This window comes from Oncorhynchus kisutch, unplaced genomic scaffold (genome assembly GCF_002021735.2).
Source record: "Oncorhynchus kisutch isolate 150728-3 unplaced genomic scaffold, Okis_V2 Okis02a-Okis13b_hom, whole genome shotgun sequence".
NCBI lineage: Eukaryota > Metazoa > Chordata > Actinopteri > Salmoniformes > Salmonidae > Oncorhynchus > Oncorhynchus kisutch.
The window spans coordinates 6,930,232-6,947,688 of record NW_022261979.1 but is presented as its reverse complement, the minus strand read 5'-3'; the positions used below and the strand labels follow the sequence as shown (position 1 = coordinate 6,947,688).

General features: G+C 47.2%; 1 protein-coding gene across 1 annotated transcript in view; it reads left to right on the top strand.

Annotated features, from left to right (window-relative positions):
* Window positions 1-17,457, top strand: part of LOC109884938 (collagen alpha-1(XIV) chain) — a 235,565-nt gene that overhangs the window by 196,607 nt on the left and 21,501 nt on the right. Inside the window, 5 exon segments of the mRNA XM_031811818.1 lie at window positions 4,374-4,427; window positions 4,984-5,055; window positions 9,161-9,196; window positions 9,966-10,032; window positions 10,179-10,367. Coding sequence (XP_031667678.1) covers window positions 4,374-4,427; window positions 4,984-5,055; window positions 9,161-9,196; window positions 9,966-10,032; window positions 10,179-10,367 — 418 coding nt within the window.

Genomic DNA, 17,457 nt, shown 5'->3' with positions numbered 1-17,457 from the left:
GTTCACTAGTCCCCATTCCAGCCCCACTCCACAGCCCCTCTTGGCGTTCACTAGTCCCCATTCCAGCCCCACTCCACAGCCCATCTTGGTGTTCACTAGTCCCCATTCCATCTCCAGCCCCACTCCACAGCCCATCTTGGCGTTTACTAGTCCCCATTCCAGCCCCACTCCACAGCCCCTCTTGGCATTCACTAGTCCCCAATCCAGCCCCACTCCACAGCCCATCTTGGCGTTCACTAGTCCCCATTCCAGCCCCACTCCACAGCCCATCTTGGCGTTCACTAGTCCCCATTCCAGCCCCACTCCACAGCCCCACTTTGCGTTCACTAGTCCCCATTCCAGCCCCACTCCACAGCCCATCTTGGTGTTCACTAGTCCCCAGTCCAGCCCCACTCCACAGCCCATCTTGGTGTTCACTAGTCCCCATTCCAGCTCCAGCCCCACTCCACAGCCCATCTTGGTGTTCACTAGTCCCCATTCCAGCTCCAGCCCCACTCCACAGCCCCTCTTTGCGTTCACTAGTCCCCATTCCAGCCCCACTCCACAGCCCATCTTGGTGTTCACTAGTCCCCATTCCAGCTCCAGCCCCACTCCACAGCCCATCTTGGTGTTCACTAGTCCCCATTCCAGCTCCAGCCCCACTCCACAGCCCCTCTTTGCGTTCACTAGTCACCATTCCAGCTCCAGCCCCCACTCCACAGCCCATCTTGGTGTTCACTAGTCCCCATTCCAGCCCCACTCCACATCCCATCTTGGTGTTCACTAGTCCCCATTCCAGCTCCAGCCCCACTCCACAGCCCCTCTTGGTGTTCACTAGTCCCCATTCCAGCTCCAGCCCCACTCCACAGCCCATCTTGGCGTTCACTAGTCCCCATTCCAGCTCCAACCCCACTCCACAGCCCCTCTTGACGTTCACTAGTCCCCATTCCAGCCCCACTCCACAGCCCCTCTTTGCGTTCACTAGTCCCCATTCCAGCTCCAGCCCCACTCCACAGCCCCTCTTGGTGTTCACTAGTCCCCATTCCAGCCCCACTCCACAGCCCCTCTTTGCATTCACTAGTCCCCATTCCAGCTCCAGCCCCACTCCACAGCCCATCTTGGTGTTCACTAGTCCCCATTCCAGCTCCAGCCCCACTCCACAGCCCATCTTGGCGTTCACTAGTCCCCATTCCAGCCCCACTCCACAGCCCATCTTGGTGTTCACTAGTCCCCATTCCATCTCCAGCCCCACTCCACAGCCCATCTTGGCGTTTACTAGTCCCCATTCCAGCCCCACTCCACAGCCCCTCTTGGCATTCACTAGTCCCCAATCCAGCCCCACTCCACAGCCCATCTTGGCGTTCACTAGTCCCCATTCCAGCCCCACTCCACAGCCCATCTTGGCGTTCACTAGTCCCCATTCCAGCCCCACTCCACAGCCCCACTTTGCGTTCACTAGTCCCCATTCCAGCTCCACTCCACAGCCCATCTTGGCGTTCACTAGTCCCCATTCCAGCTCCAGCCCCACTCCACAGCCCATCTTGGCGTTCACTAGTCCCCATTCCAGCCCCAGCCCCACTCCACAGCCCATCTTGGCGTTCACTAGTCCCCATTCCAGCTCCAGCCCCACTCCACAGCCCATCTTGGCGTTCACTAGTCCCCATTCCAGCCCCACTCCACAGCCCCTCTTGGCGTTCACTAGTCCCCATTCCAGCCCCACTCCACAGCCCATCTTGGTGTTCACTAGTCCCCATTCCATCTCCAGCCCCACTCCACAGCCCATCTTGGCGTTTACTAGTCCCCATTCCAGCCCCACTCCACAGCCCCTCTTGGCATTCACTAGTCCCCAATCCAGCCCCACTCCACAGCCCATCTTGGCGTTCACTAGTCCCCATTCCAGCCCCACTCCACAGCCCATCTTGGCGTTCACTAGTCCCCATTCCAGCCCCACTCCACAGCCCCACTTTGCGTTCACTAGTCCCCATTCCAGCCCCACTCCACAGCCCATCTTGGTGTTCACTAGTCCCCAGTCCAGCCCCACTCCACAGCCCATCTTGGCGTTCACTAGTCCCCATTCCAGCTCCAGCCCCACTCCACAGCCCATCTTGGCTTTCACTAGTCCCCATTCCAGCCCCACTCCACAGCCCATCTTGGCGTTCACTAGTCCCCATTCCAGCCCCACTCCACAGCCCCTCTTGGCGTTCACTAGTCCCCATTCCAGCCCCACTCCACAGCCCATCTTGGCGTTCACTAGTCCCCATTCCAGCCCCACTCCACAGCCCATCTTGGCGTTCACTAGTCCCCATTCCAGCTCCAGCCCTGCTTTCTGGCCCCTCCTCTAGCTACACTTGACCTTAAAAAGGCCTCACTCTAGAGCCTCGTTATGAGGTTTTACTGGGAGGTGTTTACTGCTTGACTGGGGGTTGACTCCCACACTGGGGGACTGGTCGTCCCACTCTGGCAAAGAGAATGGTTTTGGAAGCGGCCATGCTGAACTACAGAAAACCATAGAAAAGACAAGCCATAGGTCATAGATGAGGATTTGTGTTGGTTATGTGCCCATGAGGAACACTTTCTCTAATTGGCTTGTCCTGAAACACTCCTTGGGTTGTAGTGCAACTTTCAGTCGGTTCAATGGGGTTCCAGAGTGGCGCAGCGGTCTAAGGCACTGCATCTCAGTGCTAGAGGCGTCACTACAATTGGCCCAGCATCGTCCGAGTTTGGCCGGGGTAGGCCGTCATTGTAAAATAAGAATTTGTTCTTAACTGACTTGCCTAGTTCAATAAAAGTGAAATAAAAATAAACATGTTTTTCCAGTCAAGCATCCGTTTAGTGATGATGTGAACCTTGACAGACATTACGTTTTGAAGCAAGGACAGGCACATGGTTGTTGACATCACTCTGGTAATTTACAAGGAAATTGAAAATGACAACTTTTGGAAGTTAAAACCATGTCGTGACAGATTGTGTATTATTCATGTTCACTCCAATCCAAATGATTGCGTGATTCTATCTTCATTTAATCGAGTTCAACTGCTATGTAAGCAGATTTGGGGATAGTCCTCAATTGAATCATCGACTGGAGTTCACGCAACCATGCTGCACCATAATAGCCTGGAATACAAACTGAATATCACTCTGTTTCACTATAATGAAACAACTAATGAAATGGAGCGATATTCAGTTTGAATACCAGACTAGCACCACGATGCCTTTTCACCTGTTTTCCTACTTGACCCATTCATCTGTGTGTCTGAAAGCTTCAGAATAAGTCTGGCTGGTTGATTACGGTATCTCACGGACTCTTACAGTTTGTCACTGTAAGTGTGGATACCGTAGCCAGCTCCCAGAGGTCAGCCAGACAAACATAACAAACCATTTTAGCGCTGACTTGCTTACTCTTACTGTACACATTATCCTACCATTATCATTAGTGTTGTTCTGGAGGGTTTCAGGCTATTTGGTTTTAACGAAGGATCTCTGCAGAATTCATTGGTGTTTTGATAATGGGAGGTTATGTTCAGTGTTCAGACTACTACTAACTCTATGAAGTGCAGTAGTTTATGTGTTGATCCTGTCTGTTCTGATCTAAGAGACTGTCTGGGAAAGCAGTAGTTTGTGTTGATCCTGTCTGTTCTGTTCTAAGGAACTGCCTGGAAAGCAGTAGTTTATTTATTGATCCTGTCTGTTCTGTTCTAAGGAACTGTCTGGAAAGCAGTAGTTTATTTATTGATCTGTCTGTTCTGTTCTAAGGAACTGCCTGGAAAGCAGTAGTTTATTTATTGATCCTGTCTGTTCTGTTCTAAGGAACTGCCTGGAAAGCAGTAGTTTATTTATTGATCCTGTCTGTTCTGTTCTAAGGAACTGCCTGGAAAGCAGTAGTTTATTTATTGATCTGTCTGTTCTGTTCTAAGGAACTGCCTGGAAAGCAGTAGTTTATTTATTGATCTGTCTGTTCTGTTCTAAGGAACTGTCTGGGAAAGCAGTAGTTTGTATTGATCCTGTCTGTTCTGATCTAAGAAACTACCTGAGAAAGCAGTAGTTTGTGTTGATCCTGTCTGTTATGTTCTAAGAGATTACCGGGAAAGCAGTAGTTTATTTATTGATCCTGTCTGTTCTGATCTAAGAGACTGTCTAGGAAAGCAGTAGTTTGTGTTGATCCTGTCTGTTCTGTTCTAAGAGACTGTCTAGGAAAGCAGTAGTTTATTTATTGATCCTGTCTGTTCTGTTCTAAGGAACTGCCTGGAAAGCAGTAGTTTATTTATTGATCCTTTCTGTTCTGATCTAGGAGACTACCTGGAAAGCAGTAGTTTGTGTTGATCCTGTCTGTTCTAATCTAAGAGACTGCCTGGGAAAGCAGTAGTTTGTGTTGATCCTGTCTGTTCTGTTCTTAGGGCGTGCCTGGGAAGGATGGACCACAAGGACAGCAGGGTACGACAGGGCCCGTCGTAAGTGCTGCTTTACTCCCTCTCTCTCTCTCTCTCTCAATTCAATTCAATTCAATTCAAGGGCTTTATTGGCATGGGAAACATGTGTTAACATTGCCAAAGCAAGTGAGGTAGACAACATACAAAGTGAATATATAAAGTGAAAAACAACAAAAATGAACAGTAAACATTACACATACATAAGTTTCAAAACAGTAAAGACATTACAAATGTCATATTATATATATATACAGTGTTCTAACAATGTACAAATGGCTAAAGGACACAAGATAAAATAAATAAGCATAAATATGGGTTGTATTTACAATGGTGTTTGTTCTTCACTGGTTGCCCTTTTCTCGTGGCAACAGGTCACAAATCTTGCTGCTGTGATGGCACACTGTGGAATTTCACCCAGTAGAATTTCACCCACCCTCTCTCTCTCTCTCGCTCTCGCTCTATTTACACACACAAATATTACGGTTCAATTCCAATTCTTATCCATGCATGAAATGTGCATAAGTTGACTTAACATGTAGTTTATTATTTCATCCTTGATCATTTGTCTCTCTACCAGGGCAGTCCTGGAGCCCCCGGGGCCCCTGGTGGAAGTGGCTCTCCTGGACCGCTGGGAGACCAGGGACCACCTGTAAGTAAACTACCTGATATTCAGACCCTTGGTTGGTTGATTGACTCACCATCAGACCACCCAGGTCCGTTGAAAGAAGTTGATCAGGTTACGACAGGATTTGCATGGGCCAACGTTTCCCGTCCTCTACCTGTCAATGGTCCCATATTGAGGGACCTTCCATGGTCTTCCTACACAATGTCCACTGTACTGTACATCCCTGAAATGGAAGAATATTCAACACCTCCATCTGTTGTTTATGGTGTCTTCAATGTCTCCATCTGTTGTTTATGGTGTCTTCAATGTCTCCATCTGTTGTTTATGGTGTCTTCAATGTCTCCATCTGTTGTTTATGGTGTCTTCACCACCTCCATCTGTTGTTTATGGTGTCTTCAACACCTCCATCTGTTGTTTATGGTGTCTTCAACACCTCCATCTGTTGTTTATGGTGTCTTCAATGTCTCCATCTGTTGTTTATGGTGTCTTCAACACCTCCATCTGTTGTTTATGGTGTCTTCAATGTCTCCATCTGTTGTTTATGGTGTCTTCAATGTCTTCATCTGTTGTTTATGATGTCTTCAACACCTCCGTCTATAATGTCTCCTCTGCCTCCCGGAGCAGAGCGGAGGACCAGAGAGAGAGATGAGCCACATGTTGTTGTGATGATGGCCTGAGGCTGGTGACAGTTAATACAGCTGAATTCAGCCCATTCAGCCACTTCAGCCCTGGGCTAAAAGACAAGCACCGTTTGGCTCTGGAGCACACCATAAATCACAGGCCTGGGGGACCGCAGAGAGAGCCAGAGAAAATATGTGTCTGTGTGTGTGTGTGGCTGACAAAAAGACCAAGGCTTTCATTGTTTCCCACACATCAAAACAGCAACAGCCTGATCCCAGCTAGATATCTGTCTCTACACATGAGTATCATTAGCCTGTGACCAGCTAGATATCTGTCTCTACACATGAGTATCATTAGCCTGTGACCAGCTAGATATCTGTCTCTACACATGAGGATCATTAGCCTGTGACCAGCTAGATATCTGTCTCTACACATGAGGATCATTAGCCTGTGGCCAGCTAGATATCTGACTCCCACATGAAGATCACTACATTCTGACCAGCTAGATATCTGACTCCCACATGAAGATCACTACATTCTGACCAGCTAGATATCTGTCTCTACACATGAGGATCATTAGCCTGTGGCCAGCTAGATATCTGTCTCTACACATGAGGATCATTAGCCTGTGGCCAGCTAGATATCTGTCTCTACACATGAGGATCATTAGCCTGTGACCAGCTAGATATCTGTCTCTACACATGAGGATCATTAGCCTGTGGCCAGCTAGATATCTGTCTCTACACATGAGGATCATTAGCCTGTGACCAGCTAGATATCTGTCTCTACACATGAGGATCATTAGCCTGTGACCAGCTAGATATCTGACTCCCACATGAAGATCACTACATTCTGACCAGCTAGATATCTGTCTCTACACATGAGGATCATTATCCTGGGACCAGCTAGATATCTGTCTCTACACATGAGGATCATTAGCCTGTGACCAGCTAGATATCTGTCTCTACACATGAAGATCACTACATTCTGACCAGCTAGATATCTGACTCTACACATGAGGATCATTAGCCTGTGACCAGCTAGATATCTGTCTCTACACATGAAGATCATTAGCCTGTGAGAAACTTCCAGCCGTGGGTTTGTTTGGATTACAATATGAGATGTTTGTGGCTGTTTTATAAGGGTTAGCAATGTCAGCATCCATTCTGTGGATGGATATGGTGGCAGCTGTTCGTGTTTCTTATTGTGTGCCTCAAAGCAGTTGGCTCTCCCATGTAGAAGTTCTCCCATATGGCACATTATGGTCTCTCTCATGTTTCCTCTGTCATGGTTCCTCTGTCATGTTTCCTCTGTCATGTTTCCTCTGTCATGTTTCCGCTGTCATGTTTCCTCTGTCATGTTTCCTCTGTCGTGTTTCCTCTGTCGTGGTTCCTCTTTCGTGTTTCCTCTGTCATGTTTCCTCCCTCATGTTTCCTCTCTCGTGGTTCCTCTGTCGTGTTTCCTCTGTCATGTTTCCTCTGTCATGTTTCCTCTGTCATGTTTCCTCTGTCATGTTTCCTCCCTCATGTTTCCTCCCTCATGTTTCCTCTGTCGTGTTTCCTCTGTCGTGTTTCCTCTGTCGTGTTTCCTCTCTCGTGTTTCCTCTGTCGTGTTTCCTCTCGTGTTTCCTCTGTCGTGTTTCCTCTGTCGTGGTTCCTCTCTCGTGTTTCCTCTGTCATGTTTCCTCTGTCATGTTTTCTCCCTCATGTTTCCTCTGTCGTGTTTCCTCTGTCGTGCTTCCTCTGTCATGTTTCCTCCCTCATGTTTCCTCCCTCGTGTTTCCTCTGTCGTGTTTCCTCTGTCATGTTTCCTCTGTCGTGTTTCCTCTGTCGTGGTTCCTCTTTCGTGTTTCCTCTGTCATGTTTCCTCCCTCGTGTTTCCTCTCTCGTGGTTCCTCTGTCGTGTTTCCTCTGTCATGTTTCCTCTGTCATGTTTCCTCTGTCATGTTTCCTCCCTCATGTTTCCTCCCTCGTGTTTCCTCTGTCGTGTTTCCTCTGTCGTGTTTCCTCTGTCGTGTTTCCTCTGTCGTGTTTCCTCTGTCGTGTTTCCTCTCTCGTGTTTCCTCTGTCGTGTTTCCTCTCGTGTTTCCTCTGTCGTGTTTCCTCTGTCGTGGTTCCTCTCTCGTGTTTCCTCTGTCGTGTTTCCTCTGTCATGTTTTCTCCCTCATGTTTCCTCTGTCGTGTTTCCTCTGTCGTGCTTCCTCTGTCATGTTTCCTCTGTCATGTTTCCTCTCTCATGTTTCCTCCCTCATGTTTCCTCCCTCATGTTTCCTCCCTCATGTTTCCTCTGTCGTGTTTCCTCTGTCGTGTTTCCTCCGTCAGGTTTCCTCTGTCATGTTTCCTCTGTCGTGTTTCCTCTGTCGTGTTTCCTCTGTCGTGTTTCCTCTGTCGTGTTTCCTCTGTCATGTTTCCTCTGTCGTGTTTCCTCCCTCATGTTTCCTCTATCATGTTTCCTCTGTCATGTTTCCTCTCATGTTTCCTAGGTTCTCTGTCCCATCTTCTTCTTGCTAAGTAAAACCTTGTACTTCACTGTAATCTGGTCACATCCCACTAAAATGTTCAGACACTTGTCATAGCTGCCCTTTTCCACGGGTCTCAGGAGAGCTCTAGTCTGACTGGCTGTGTGAGTGTGTGTCTTGTCAGTGTGGTTGTCATGGCGACGAGAGGTAGAGGATCAGCTAGGGGCCACACTGAGCTCACTGAGCTCCACCTCTCTCCAGTGTCCACTCTTGGCATATTATTCCTGGAATATACTCTACACCTGACACGCACGCACACACACACACACGCACACACACACACACACACACACACACACACACACACACACACACACACACACACACACACACACACACACACACATACACATGGTCAAAGTAGTCGATGCATGACTCCATGTTTCACAAAAGTTTCGAATGACCTCTCGCCTCAAATACTGTGGTCCAAGTTACATGCATGATATCAGAACCGTTAAATGGCCATGATATTTATGAGAGCTTTCTGTCTCTGGTGTCTAATGTGTTAGCTCACATATGCATACATTTGCTTTATGTGTTTGGCGAAGGAAAACAGACAGCTCACGGTCCAGCAGGTCATGTGTTTGGACAGTTCACGGTCCAGCAGGTCATAGACCTCTCTAACAGTCACAGTGTTTCTACTACAGGGGACTAGGACAAGCTTTCCTAAACAGGCTGTGAGTCAGAACAAAAAGCACTTTGAAACTTAGTGGGAGAAAAATGACCATGCATACTCTTCCTTCCATTCCATTTCCAAAGAGGAGTGTGTTTATAATATATTATCTCTGTTACAGGGCCCTGCTGGTACCAAAGGATGTTTATAATATATTATCTCTGTTACAGGGCCCTGCTGGTACCAAAGGATGTTTATAATATATTATCTCTGTTACAGGGCCCTGCTGGTACCAAAGGATGTTTATAATATATTATCTCTGTTACAGGGCCCTGCTGGTACCAAAGGATGTTTATAATATATTATCTCTGTTACAGGGCCCTGCTGGTACCAAAGGAGACAAGGGTGAACGGGTAAGTTCACTCTCAGACCAATGCTTCATTTCAGACACAGTTTACATTCAAGTGGAGTGTAGAAATACTTCCGTAGCTTCAAACCTCAAATCAGCCATAATTGCAGTTTATCAGCTCCGGGATTAAGAGGCTCTCTAACAGCCCTGTGTCTCAGATGAAACATCCATCCCAAATGGCACCCTATTCCTTATATAGTGCAATACTTTTGATCAGAGCCCTATGGGTCTTGGTCATAAGTAGTGCACTATATAGGGACTAAGGTGCTGTTTGGGATGCAGGTGTCTCTTCACAGCTCTCTGCCTTCCTCCCTCGGTTTATAGCTCCACAGTGTGTTTTCTAGGAGTTCATGTAAGACCTGCTAAAACAGTTACATCAAACCCCAGACATTCAGGTACACTGTGTTTATTCAAGCCTTTTAGGGGGATGTTGTGTTCATGTTAAATAGCCTTGGATCAAAACCTCTTTGCTTCGTAAGATTAAAGGTCTGTGTTATTTTCTGGTCAGTCTCTTGGATTGTTGGGAGACTTCAACACAAAAGGCCCCCAGCCTCCGAGTTAGAGGTGGAGTGAAGTTATTAAACACACACACACACACACACACACACACACACACACACACACACACACACACACACACACACACACACACACACACACACACACACAGTTCATTAAACATGCCCCCTGGGAGTGTTCTCTCTCTGTGTGTGTGTGTGTGTGTGTGTGAACGTGAAGCTGTGTCAATCCAGTGCTTTTTGCTTGTTTTGTAGGGAGACCTGCAGTCTCAAGCTACCGTCAGGGCCTTAGCACGCCAAGTGTGTGAGCAACTGATTCAGAGTGAGTTCTCAACCCAGCTTTTTTGTCTCTCTTTCTCTCTCTCTCTCTAGATATTTTTGTCCATACATACTGTTCTCTACAACAATCTCTCATCCGACTCACCCCCAAACCTCTCCATCCCCTCCCCTCCTCTCTTCCTCCCTCAGGTCACCTGTCTCGCTACAGCTCCATCCTGAACCAGATCCCCAGCCAGTCAGTGTCTGTGAGGACGGTACCGGGACCTCCAGGAGAGCCCGGTCGCAGGGGTCTGCCAGGGCCACAGGGAGAGGGGGGGCCCACAGGCAGACCAGGGTTCCCTGGGACCAACGGACAGGATGGACGGCCGGGGGAGAGAGGTACAGTACAGTATTTATATACATCATTATAAACCGGGGAGAGAGGTACAGTACAGTATTTATACATCATTATAAACTGGGTGGATCGATCCCTGAATGCTGATTGGATGACAGACGTGATATATCAGACCACATACCACGGGTATGACAAAAACATTTTTTTTACTGCTCTAACTACGTTGGTAACCAGTTTATAATAACAATAAGGCACCTCAGGGGTTTGTGATATATGGCCAATATACCGCGGCTAAGGGCTGTGTTCAGGCACTCCGCGTTGTGTCGTACATAAGAACAGCCCATAGCCGTGGTATATTGGCCATATACTACACCTCCTCATGCCTTATTGTTTCATTAGAAGCCATTGGATGGCCATAACAAACCAGTATATTACCTTACTCTATATCCACACCTTAAACCTCAGCTTCCCATTCACACTGTAGCCACGCTAACGTGTAGCACGAATCAATGACTTTCTAGTATCTGATCATTTGTATCAGAATTTGGTATGACAAAACATTTTTTTTACTGCTCTAACTATGTTGGTAACCAGTTTATAACAGCAATAAGGCACCTCAGGGGTTTATGATATATATAAAAAAATAAAAAATATTTCACCTTTATTTAACCAGGTAGGCTAGTTGAGAACACCTTTATTTAACCAGGTAGGCTAGTTGAGAACACCTTTATTTAACCAGGTAGGCTAGTTGAGAACACCTTTATTTAACCAGGTAGGCTAGTTGAGAACACCTTTATTTAACCAGGTAGGCTAGTTGAGAACACCTTTATTTAACCAGGTAGGCTAGTTGAGAACACCTTTATTTAACCAGGTAGGCTAGTTGAGAACACCTTTATTTAACCAGGTAGGCTAGTTGAGAACACCTTTATTTAACCAGGTAGGCTAGTTGAGAACACCTTTATTTAACCAGGTAGGCTAGTTGAGAACACCTTTATTTAACCAGGTAGGCTAGTTGAGAACACCTTTATTTAACCAGGTAGGCTAGTTGAGAACACCTTTATTTAACCAGGTAGGGTAGTTGAGAACACCTTTATTTAACCAGGTAGGCTAGTTGAGAACACCTTTATTTAACCAGGTAGGCTAGTTGAGAACACCTTTATTTAACCAGGTAGGCTAGTTGAGAACACCTTTATTTAACCAGGTAGGGTAGTTGAGAACACCTTTATTTAACCAGGTAGGCTAGTTGAGAACACCTTTATTTAACCAGGTAGGCTAGTTGAGAACACCTTTATTTAACCAGGTAGGCTAGTTGAGAACACCTTTATTTAACCAGGTAGGCTAGTTGAGAACACCTTTATTTAACCAGGTAGGGTAGTTGAGAACACCTTTATTTAACCAGGTAGGCTAGTTGAGAACACCTTTATTTAACCAGGTAGGCTAGTTGAGAACACCTTATTTAACCAGGTAGGCTAGTTGAGAACACCTTTATTTAACCAGGTAGGCTAGTTGAGAACACCTTTATTTAACCAGGTAGGCTAGTTGAGAACACCTTTATTTAACCAGGTAGGCTAGTTGAGAACACCTTTATTTAACCAGGTAGGCTAGTTGAGAACACCTTTATTTAACCAGGTAGGCTAGTTGAGAACACCTTTATTTAACCAGGTAGGCTAGTTGAGAACACCTTTATTTAACCAGGTAGGCTAGTTGAGAACACCTTTATTTAACCAGGTAGGCTAGTTGAGAACACCTTTATTTAACCAGGTAGGCTAGTTGAGAACACCTTTATTTAACCAGGTAGGCTAGTTGAGAACACCTTTATTTAACCAGGTAGGCTAGTTGAGAACACCTTTATTTAACCAGGTAGGCTAGTTGAGAACACCTTTATTTAACCAGGTAGGCTAGTTGAGAACACCTTTATTTAACCAGGTAGGCTAGTTGAGAACACCTTTATTTAACCAGGTAGGCTAGTTGAGAACACCTTTATTTAACCAGGTAGGCTAGTTGAGAACACCTTTATTTAACCAGGTAGGCTAGTTGAGAACACCTTTATTTAACCAGGTAGGCTAGTTGAGAACACCTTTATTTAACCAGGTAGGCTAGTTGAGAACACCTTTATTTAACCAGGTAGGCTAGTTGAGAACACCTTTATTTAACCAGGTAGGCTAGTTGAGAACACCTTTATTTAACCAGGTAGGCTAGTTGAGAACACCTTTATTTAACCAGGTAGGCTAGTTGAGAACACCTTTATTTAACCAGGTAGGCTAGTTGAGAACACCTTTATTTAACCAGGTAGGCTAGTTGAGAACACCTTTATTTAACCAGGTAGGCTAGTTGAGAACAAGTTCTCATTTGCAACTGCGACCTGACCAAGATAAAGCATAGCAGTGTGAACAGACAACACAGAGTTACACATGGAGTAAACAATTAACAAGTCAATAACACAGTAGAAAAAAAGGGGAGTCTATATACATTGTGTGCAAAAGGCATGAGGAGGTAGGCGAATAATTACAATTTTGCAGATTAACACTGGAGTGATAAATGATCATGTACAGGTAGAGATATTGGTGTGCAAAAGAGCAGAAAAGTAAATAAATAAAAACAGTATGGGGATGAGGTAGTTGAAAATGGGTGGCTATTTACCAATAGACTATGTACAGCTGCAGCGATCGGTTAGCTGCTCAGATAGCAGATGTTTAAAGTTGGTGAGGGAGGTAAAAGTCTCCAACTTCAGCGATTTTTGCAATTCGTTCCAGTCACAGGCAGCAGAGTACTGGAACGAAAGGCGGCCAAATGAGGTGTTGGCTTTAGGGATGATCAGTGAGATACACCTGCTGGAGCGCGTGCTACGGATGGGTGTTGCCATCGTGACCAGTGAACTGAGATAAGGCGGAGCTTTACCTAGCATGGACTTGTAGATGACCTGGAGCCAGTGGGTCTGGCGACGAATATGTAGCGAGTGCCAGCCGACTAGAGCATACAAGTCGCAGTGGTGGGTGGTATAAGGTGCTTTAGTGACAAAACGGATGGCACTGTGATAAACTGCATCCAGTTTGCTGAGTAGAGTGTTGTAAGTAATTTTGTAGATGACATCGCCGAAGTCGAGGATCGGTAGGATAGTCAGTTTTACTAGGGTAAGTTTGGCGGCGTGAGTGAATGAGGCTTTGTTGCGGAATAGAAAGCCGACTCTTGATTTGATTTTCGATTGGAGATGTTTGATATGAGTCTGGAAGGAGAGTTTACAGTCTAGCCAGACACCTAGGTACTTATAGATGTCCACATATTCAAGGTCGGAACCATCCAGGGTGTTGATGCTAGTCGGGCATGCGGGTGCAGGCAGCGATCGGTTGAAAAGCATGCATTTGGTTTTACTAGCGTTTAAGAGCAGTTGGAGGCCACGGAAGGAGTGTTGTATGGCATTGAAGCTCGTTTGGAGGTTAGATAGCACAGTGTCCAAGGACGGGCCGGAAGTATATAGAATGGTGTCGTCTGCGTAGAGGTGGATCAGGGAATTGCCCGCAGCAAGAACAACATCATTGATATATACAGAGAAAAGAGTCGGCCCGAGAATTGAACCCTGTGGCACCCCCATAGAGACTGCCAGAGGACCAGACAGCATGCCCTCCGATTTGACACACTGAACTCTGTCTGCAAAGTAATTGGTGAACCAGGCAAGGCAGTCATCCAAAAAACCGAGGCTACTGAGTCTGCCTATAAGAATATGGTGATTGACAGAGTCGAAAGCCTTGGCAAGGTCGATGAAGACGGCTGCACAGTACTGTCTTTTATCGATGGCGGTTATGATATCGTTTAGTACCTTGAGTGTGGCTGAGGTGCACCCGTGACCGGCTCGGAAACCAGATTGCACAGCGGAGAAGGTACGGTGGGATTCGAGATGGTCAGTGACCTGTTTGTTGACTTGGCTTTCGAAGACCTTAGATATATATGGCCAATATACCACGGCTAAGGGCTGTGTTCAGGCACTCCGCGTTGTGTCGTACCTAAGAACAGCCCATAGCCGTGGTATATTGGCCATATACTACACCTCCTCATGCCTTATTGTTTCATTAGAAGCCATTGGATGGCCAGAACAAACCAGTATATTACCTTGCTCTATATCCACACCTTAAACCTCAGCTTCCCATTCACACTGTAGCCACGCTAACGTGTAGCACGAATCAATGACTTTCTAGTATCTGATCATTTGTATCAGAATTCAATGACTTTCTAGTATGTTATATGTTTTATATTGATTCCCTGGCCTGAACCAGTTGGTAGAGGATGACACTTCCAACACCAGGGTTGTGAGTTTGATTCCCTGGCCTGAACCAGTTGGTAGAGGATGACACTTCCAACGCCAGGGTTGTGAGTTTGATTCCCTGGCCTGAACCAGTTGGTAGAGGATGACACTTCCAACACCAGGGTTGTGAGTTTGATTCCCTGGCCTGAACCAGTTGGTAGAGGATGACACTTCCAACGCCAGGGTTGTGAGTTTGATTCCCTGGCCTGAACCAGTTGGTAGAGGATGACACCTCCAACACCAGGGTTGTGAGTTTGATTCCCTGGCCTGAACCAGTTGGTAGAGGATGACACCTCCAACACCAGGGTTGTGAGTTTGATTCCCTGGCCTGAACCAGTTGTTAGAGGATGACACCTCCAACACCAGGGTTGTGAGTTTGATTCCCTGGCCTGAACCAGTTGGTAGAGGATGACACTTCCAACGCCAGGGTTGTGAGTTTGATTCCCTGGCCTGAACCAGTTGGTAGAGGATGACACTTCCAACACCAGGGTTGTGAGTTTGATTCCCTGGCCTGAACCAGTTGGTAGAGGATGACACTTCCAACACCAGGGTTGTGAGTTTGATTCCCTGGCCTGAACCAGTTGGTAGAGGATGACACTTCCAACACCAGGGTTGTGAGTTTGATTCCCTGGCCTGAACCAGTTGGTAGAGGATGACACTTCCAACACCAGGGTTGTGAGTTTGATTCCCTGGCCTGAACCAGTTGGTAGAGGATGACACTTCCAACACCAGGGTTGTGAGTTTGATTCCCTGGCCTGAACCAGTTGGTAGAGGATGACACTTCCAACGCCAGGGTTGTGAGTTTGATTCCCTGGCCTGAACCAGTTGGTAGAGGATGACACTTCCAACACCAGGGTTGTGAGTTTGATTCCCTGGCCTGAACCAGTTGGTAGAGGATGACACTTCCAACACCAGGGTTGTGAGTTTGATTCCCTGGCCTGAACCAGTTGGTAGAGGATGACACTTCCAACACCAGGGTTGTGAGTTTGATTCCCTGGCCTGAACCAGTTGGTAGAGGATGACACTTCCAACACCAGGGTTGTGAGTTTGATTCCCTGGCCTGAACCAGTTGGTAGAGGATGACACTTCCAACACCAGGGTTGTGAGTTTGATTCCCTGGCCTGAACCAGTTGGTAGAGGATGACACCTCCAACACCAGGGTTGTGAGTTTGATTCCCTGGCCTGAACCAGTTGGTAGAGGATGACACTTCCAACACCAGGGTTGTGAGTTTGATTCCCTGGCCTGAACCAGTTGGTAGAGGATGACACTTCCAACACCAGGGTTGTGAGTTTGATTCCCTGGCCTGAACCAGTTGGTAGAGGATGACACCTCCAACACCAGGGTTGTGAGTTTGATTCCCTGGCCTGAACCAGTTGGTAGAGGATGACACTTCCAACACCAGGGTTGTGAGTTTGATTCCCTGGCCTGAACCAGTTGGTAGAGGATGACACTTCCAACACCAGGGTTGTGAGTTTGATTCCCTGGCTTGAACCAGTTGGTAGAGGATGACACTTCCAACACCAGGGTTGTGAGTTTGATTCCCTGGCCTGAACCAGTTGGTAGAGGATGACACTTCCAACACCAGGGTTGTGAGTTTGATTCCCTGGCCTGAACCAGTTGGTAGAGGATGACACTTCCAACACCAGGGTTGTGAGTTTGATTCCCTGGCCTGAACCAGTTGGTAGAGGATGACACTTCCAACGCCAGGGTTGTGAGTTTGATTCCCTGGCCTGAACCAGTTGGTAGAGGATGACACTTCCAACACCAGGGTTGTGAGTTTGATTCCCTGGCCTGAACCAGTTGGTAGAGGATGACACCTCCAACACCAGGGTTGTGAGTTTGATTCCCTGGCCTGAACCAGTTGGTAGAGGATGACACCTCCAACACCAGGGTTGTGAGTTTGATTCCCTGGCCTGAACCAGTTGGTAGAGGATGACACTTCCAACACCAGGGTTGTGAGTTTGATTCCCTGGCCTGAACCAGTTGGTAGAGGATGACACTTCCAACACCAGGGTTGTGAGTTTGATTCCCTGGCCTGAACCAGTTGGTAGAGGATGACACTTCCAACACCAGGGTTGTGAGTTTGATTCCCTGGCCTGAACCAGTTGGTAGAGGATGACACCTCCAACACCAGGGTTGTGAGTTTGATTCCCTGGCCTGAACCAGTTGGTAGAGGATGACACCTCCAACACCAGGGTTGTGAGTTTGATTCCCTGGCCTGAACCAGTTGGTAGAGGATGACACTTCCAACACCAGGGTTGTGAGTTTGATTCCCTGGCCTGAACCAGTTGGTAGAGGATGACACTTCCAACACCAGGGTTGTGAGTTTGATTCCCTGGCCTGAACCAGTTGGTAGAGGATGACACTTCCAACACCAGGGTTGTGAGTTTGATTCCCTGGCCTGAACCAGTTGGTAGAGGATGACACTTCCAACGCCAGGGTTGTGAGTTTGATTCCCTGGCCTGAACCAGTTGGTAGAGGATGACACTTCCAACACCAGGGTTGTGAGTATGATTCCCTGGCCTGAACCAGTTGGTAGAGGATGACACTTCCAACACCAGGGTTGTGAGTTTGATTCCCTGGCCTGAACCAGTTGGTAGAGGATGACACTTCCAACACCAGGGTTGTGAGTTTGATTCCCTGGCCTGAACCAGTTGGTAGAGGATGACACCTCCAACACCAGGGTTGTGAGTTTGATTCCCTGGCCTGAACCAGTTGGTAGAGGATGACACTTCCAACACCAGGGTTGTGAGTTTGATTCCCTGGCCTGAACCAGTTGGTAGAGGATGACACTTCCAACACCAGGGTTGTGAGTTTGATTCCCTGGCCTGAACCA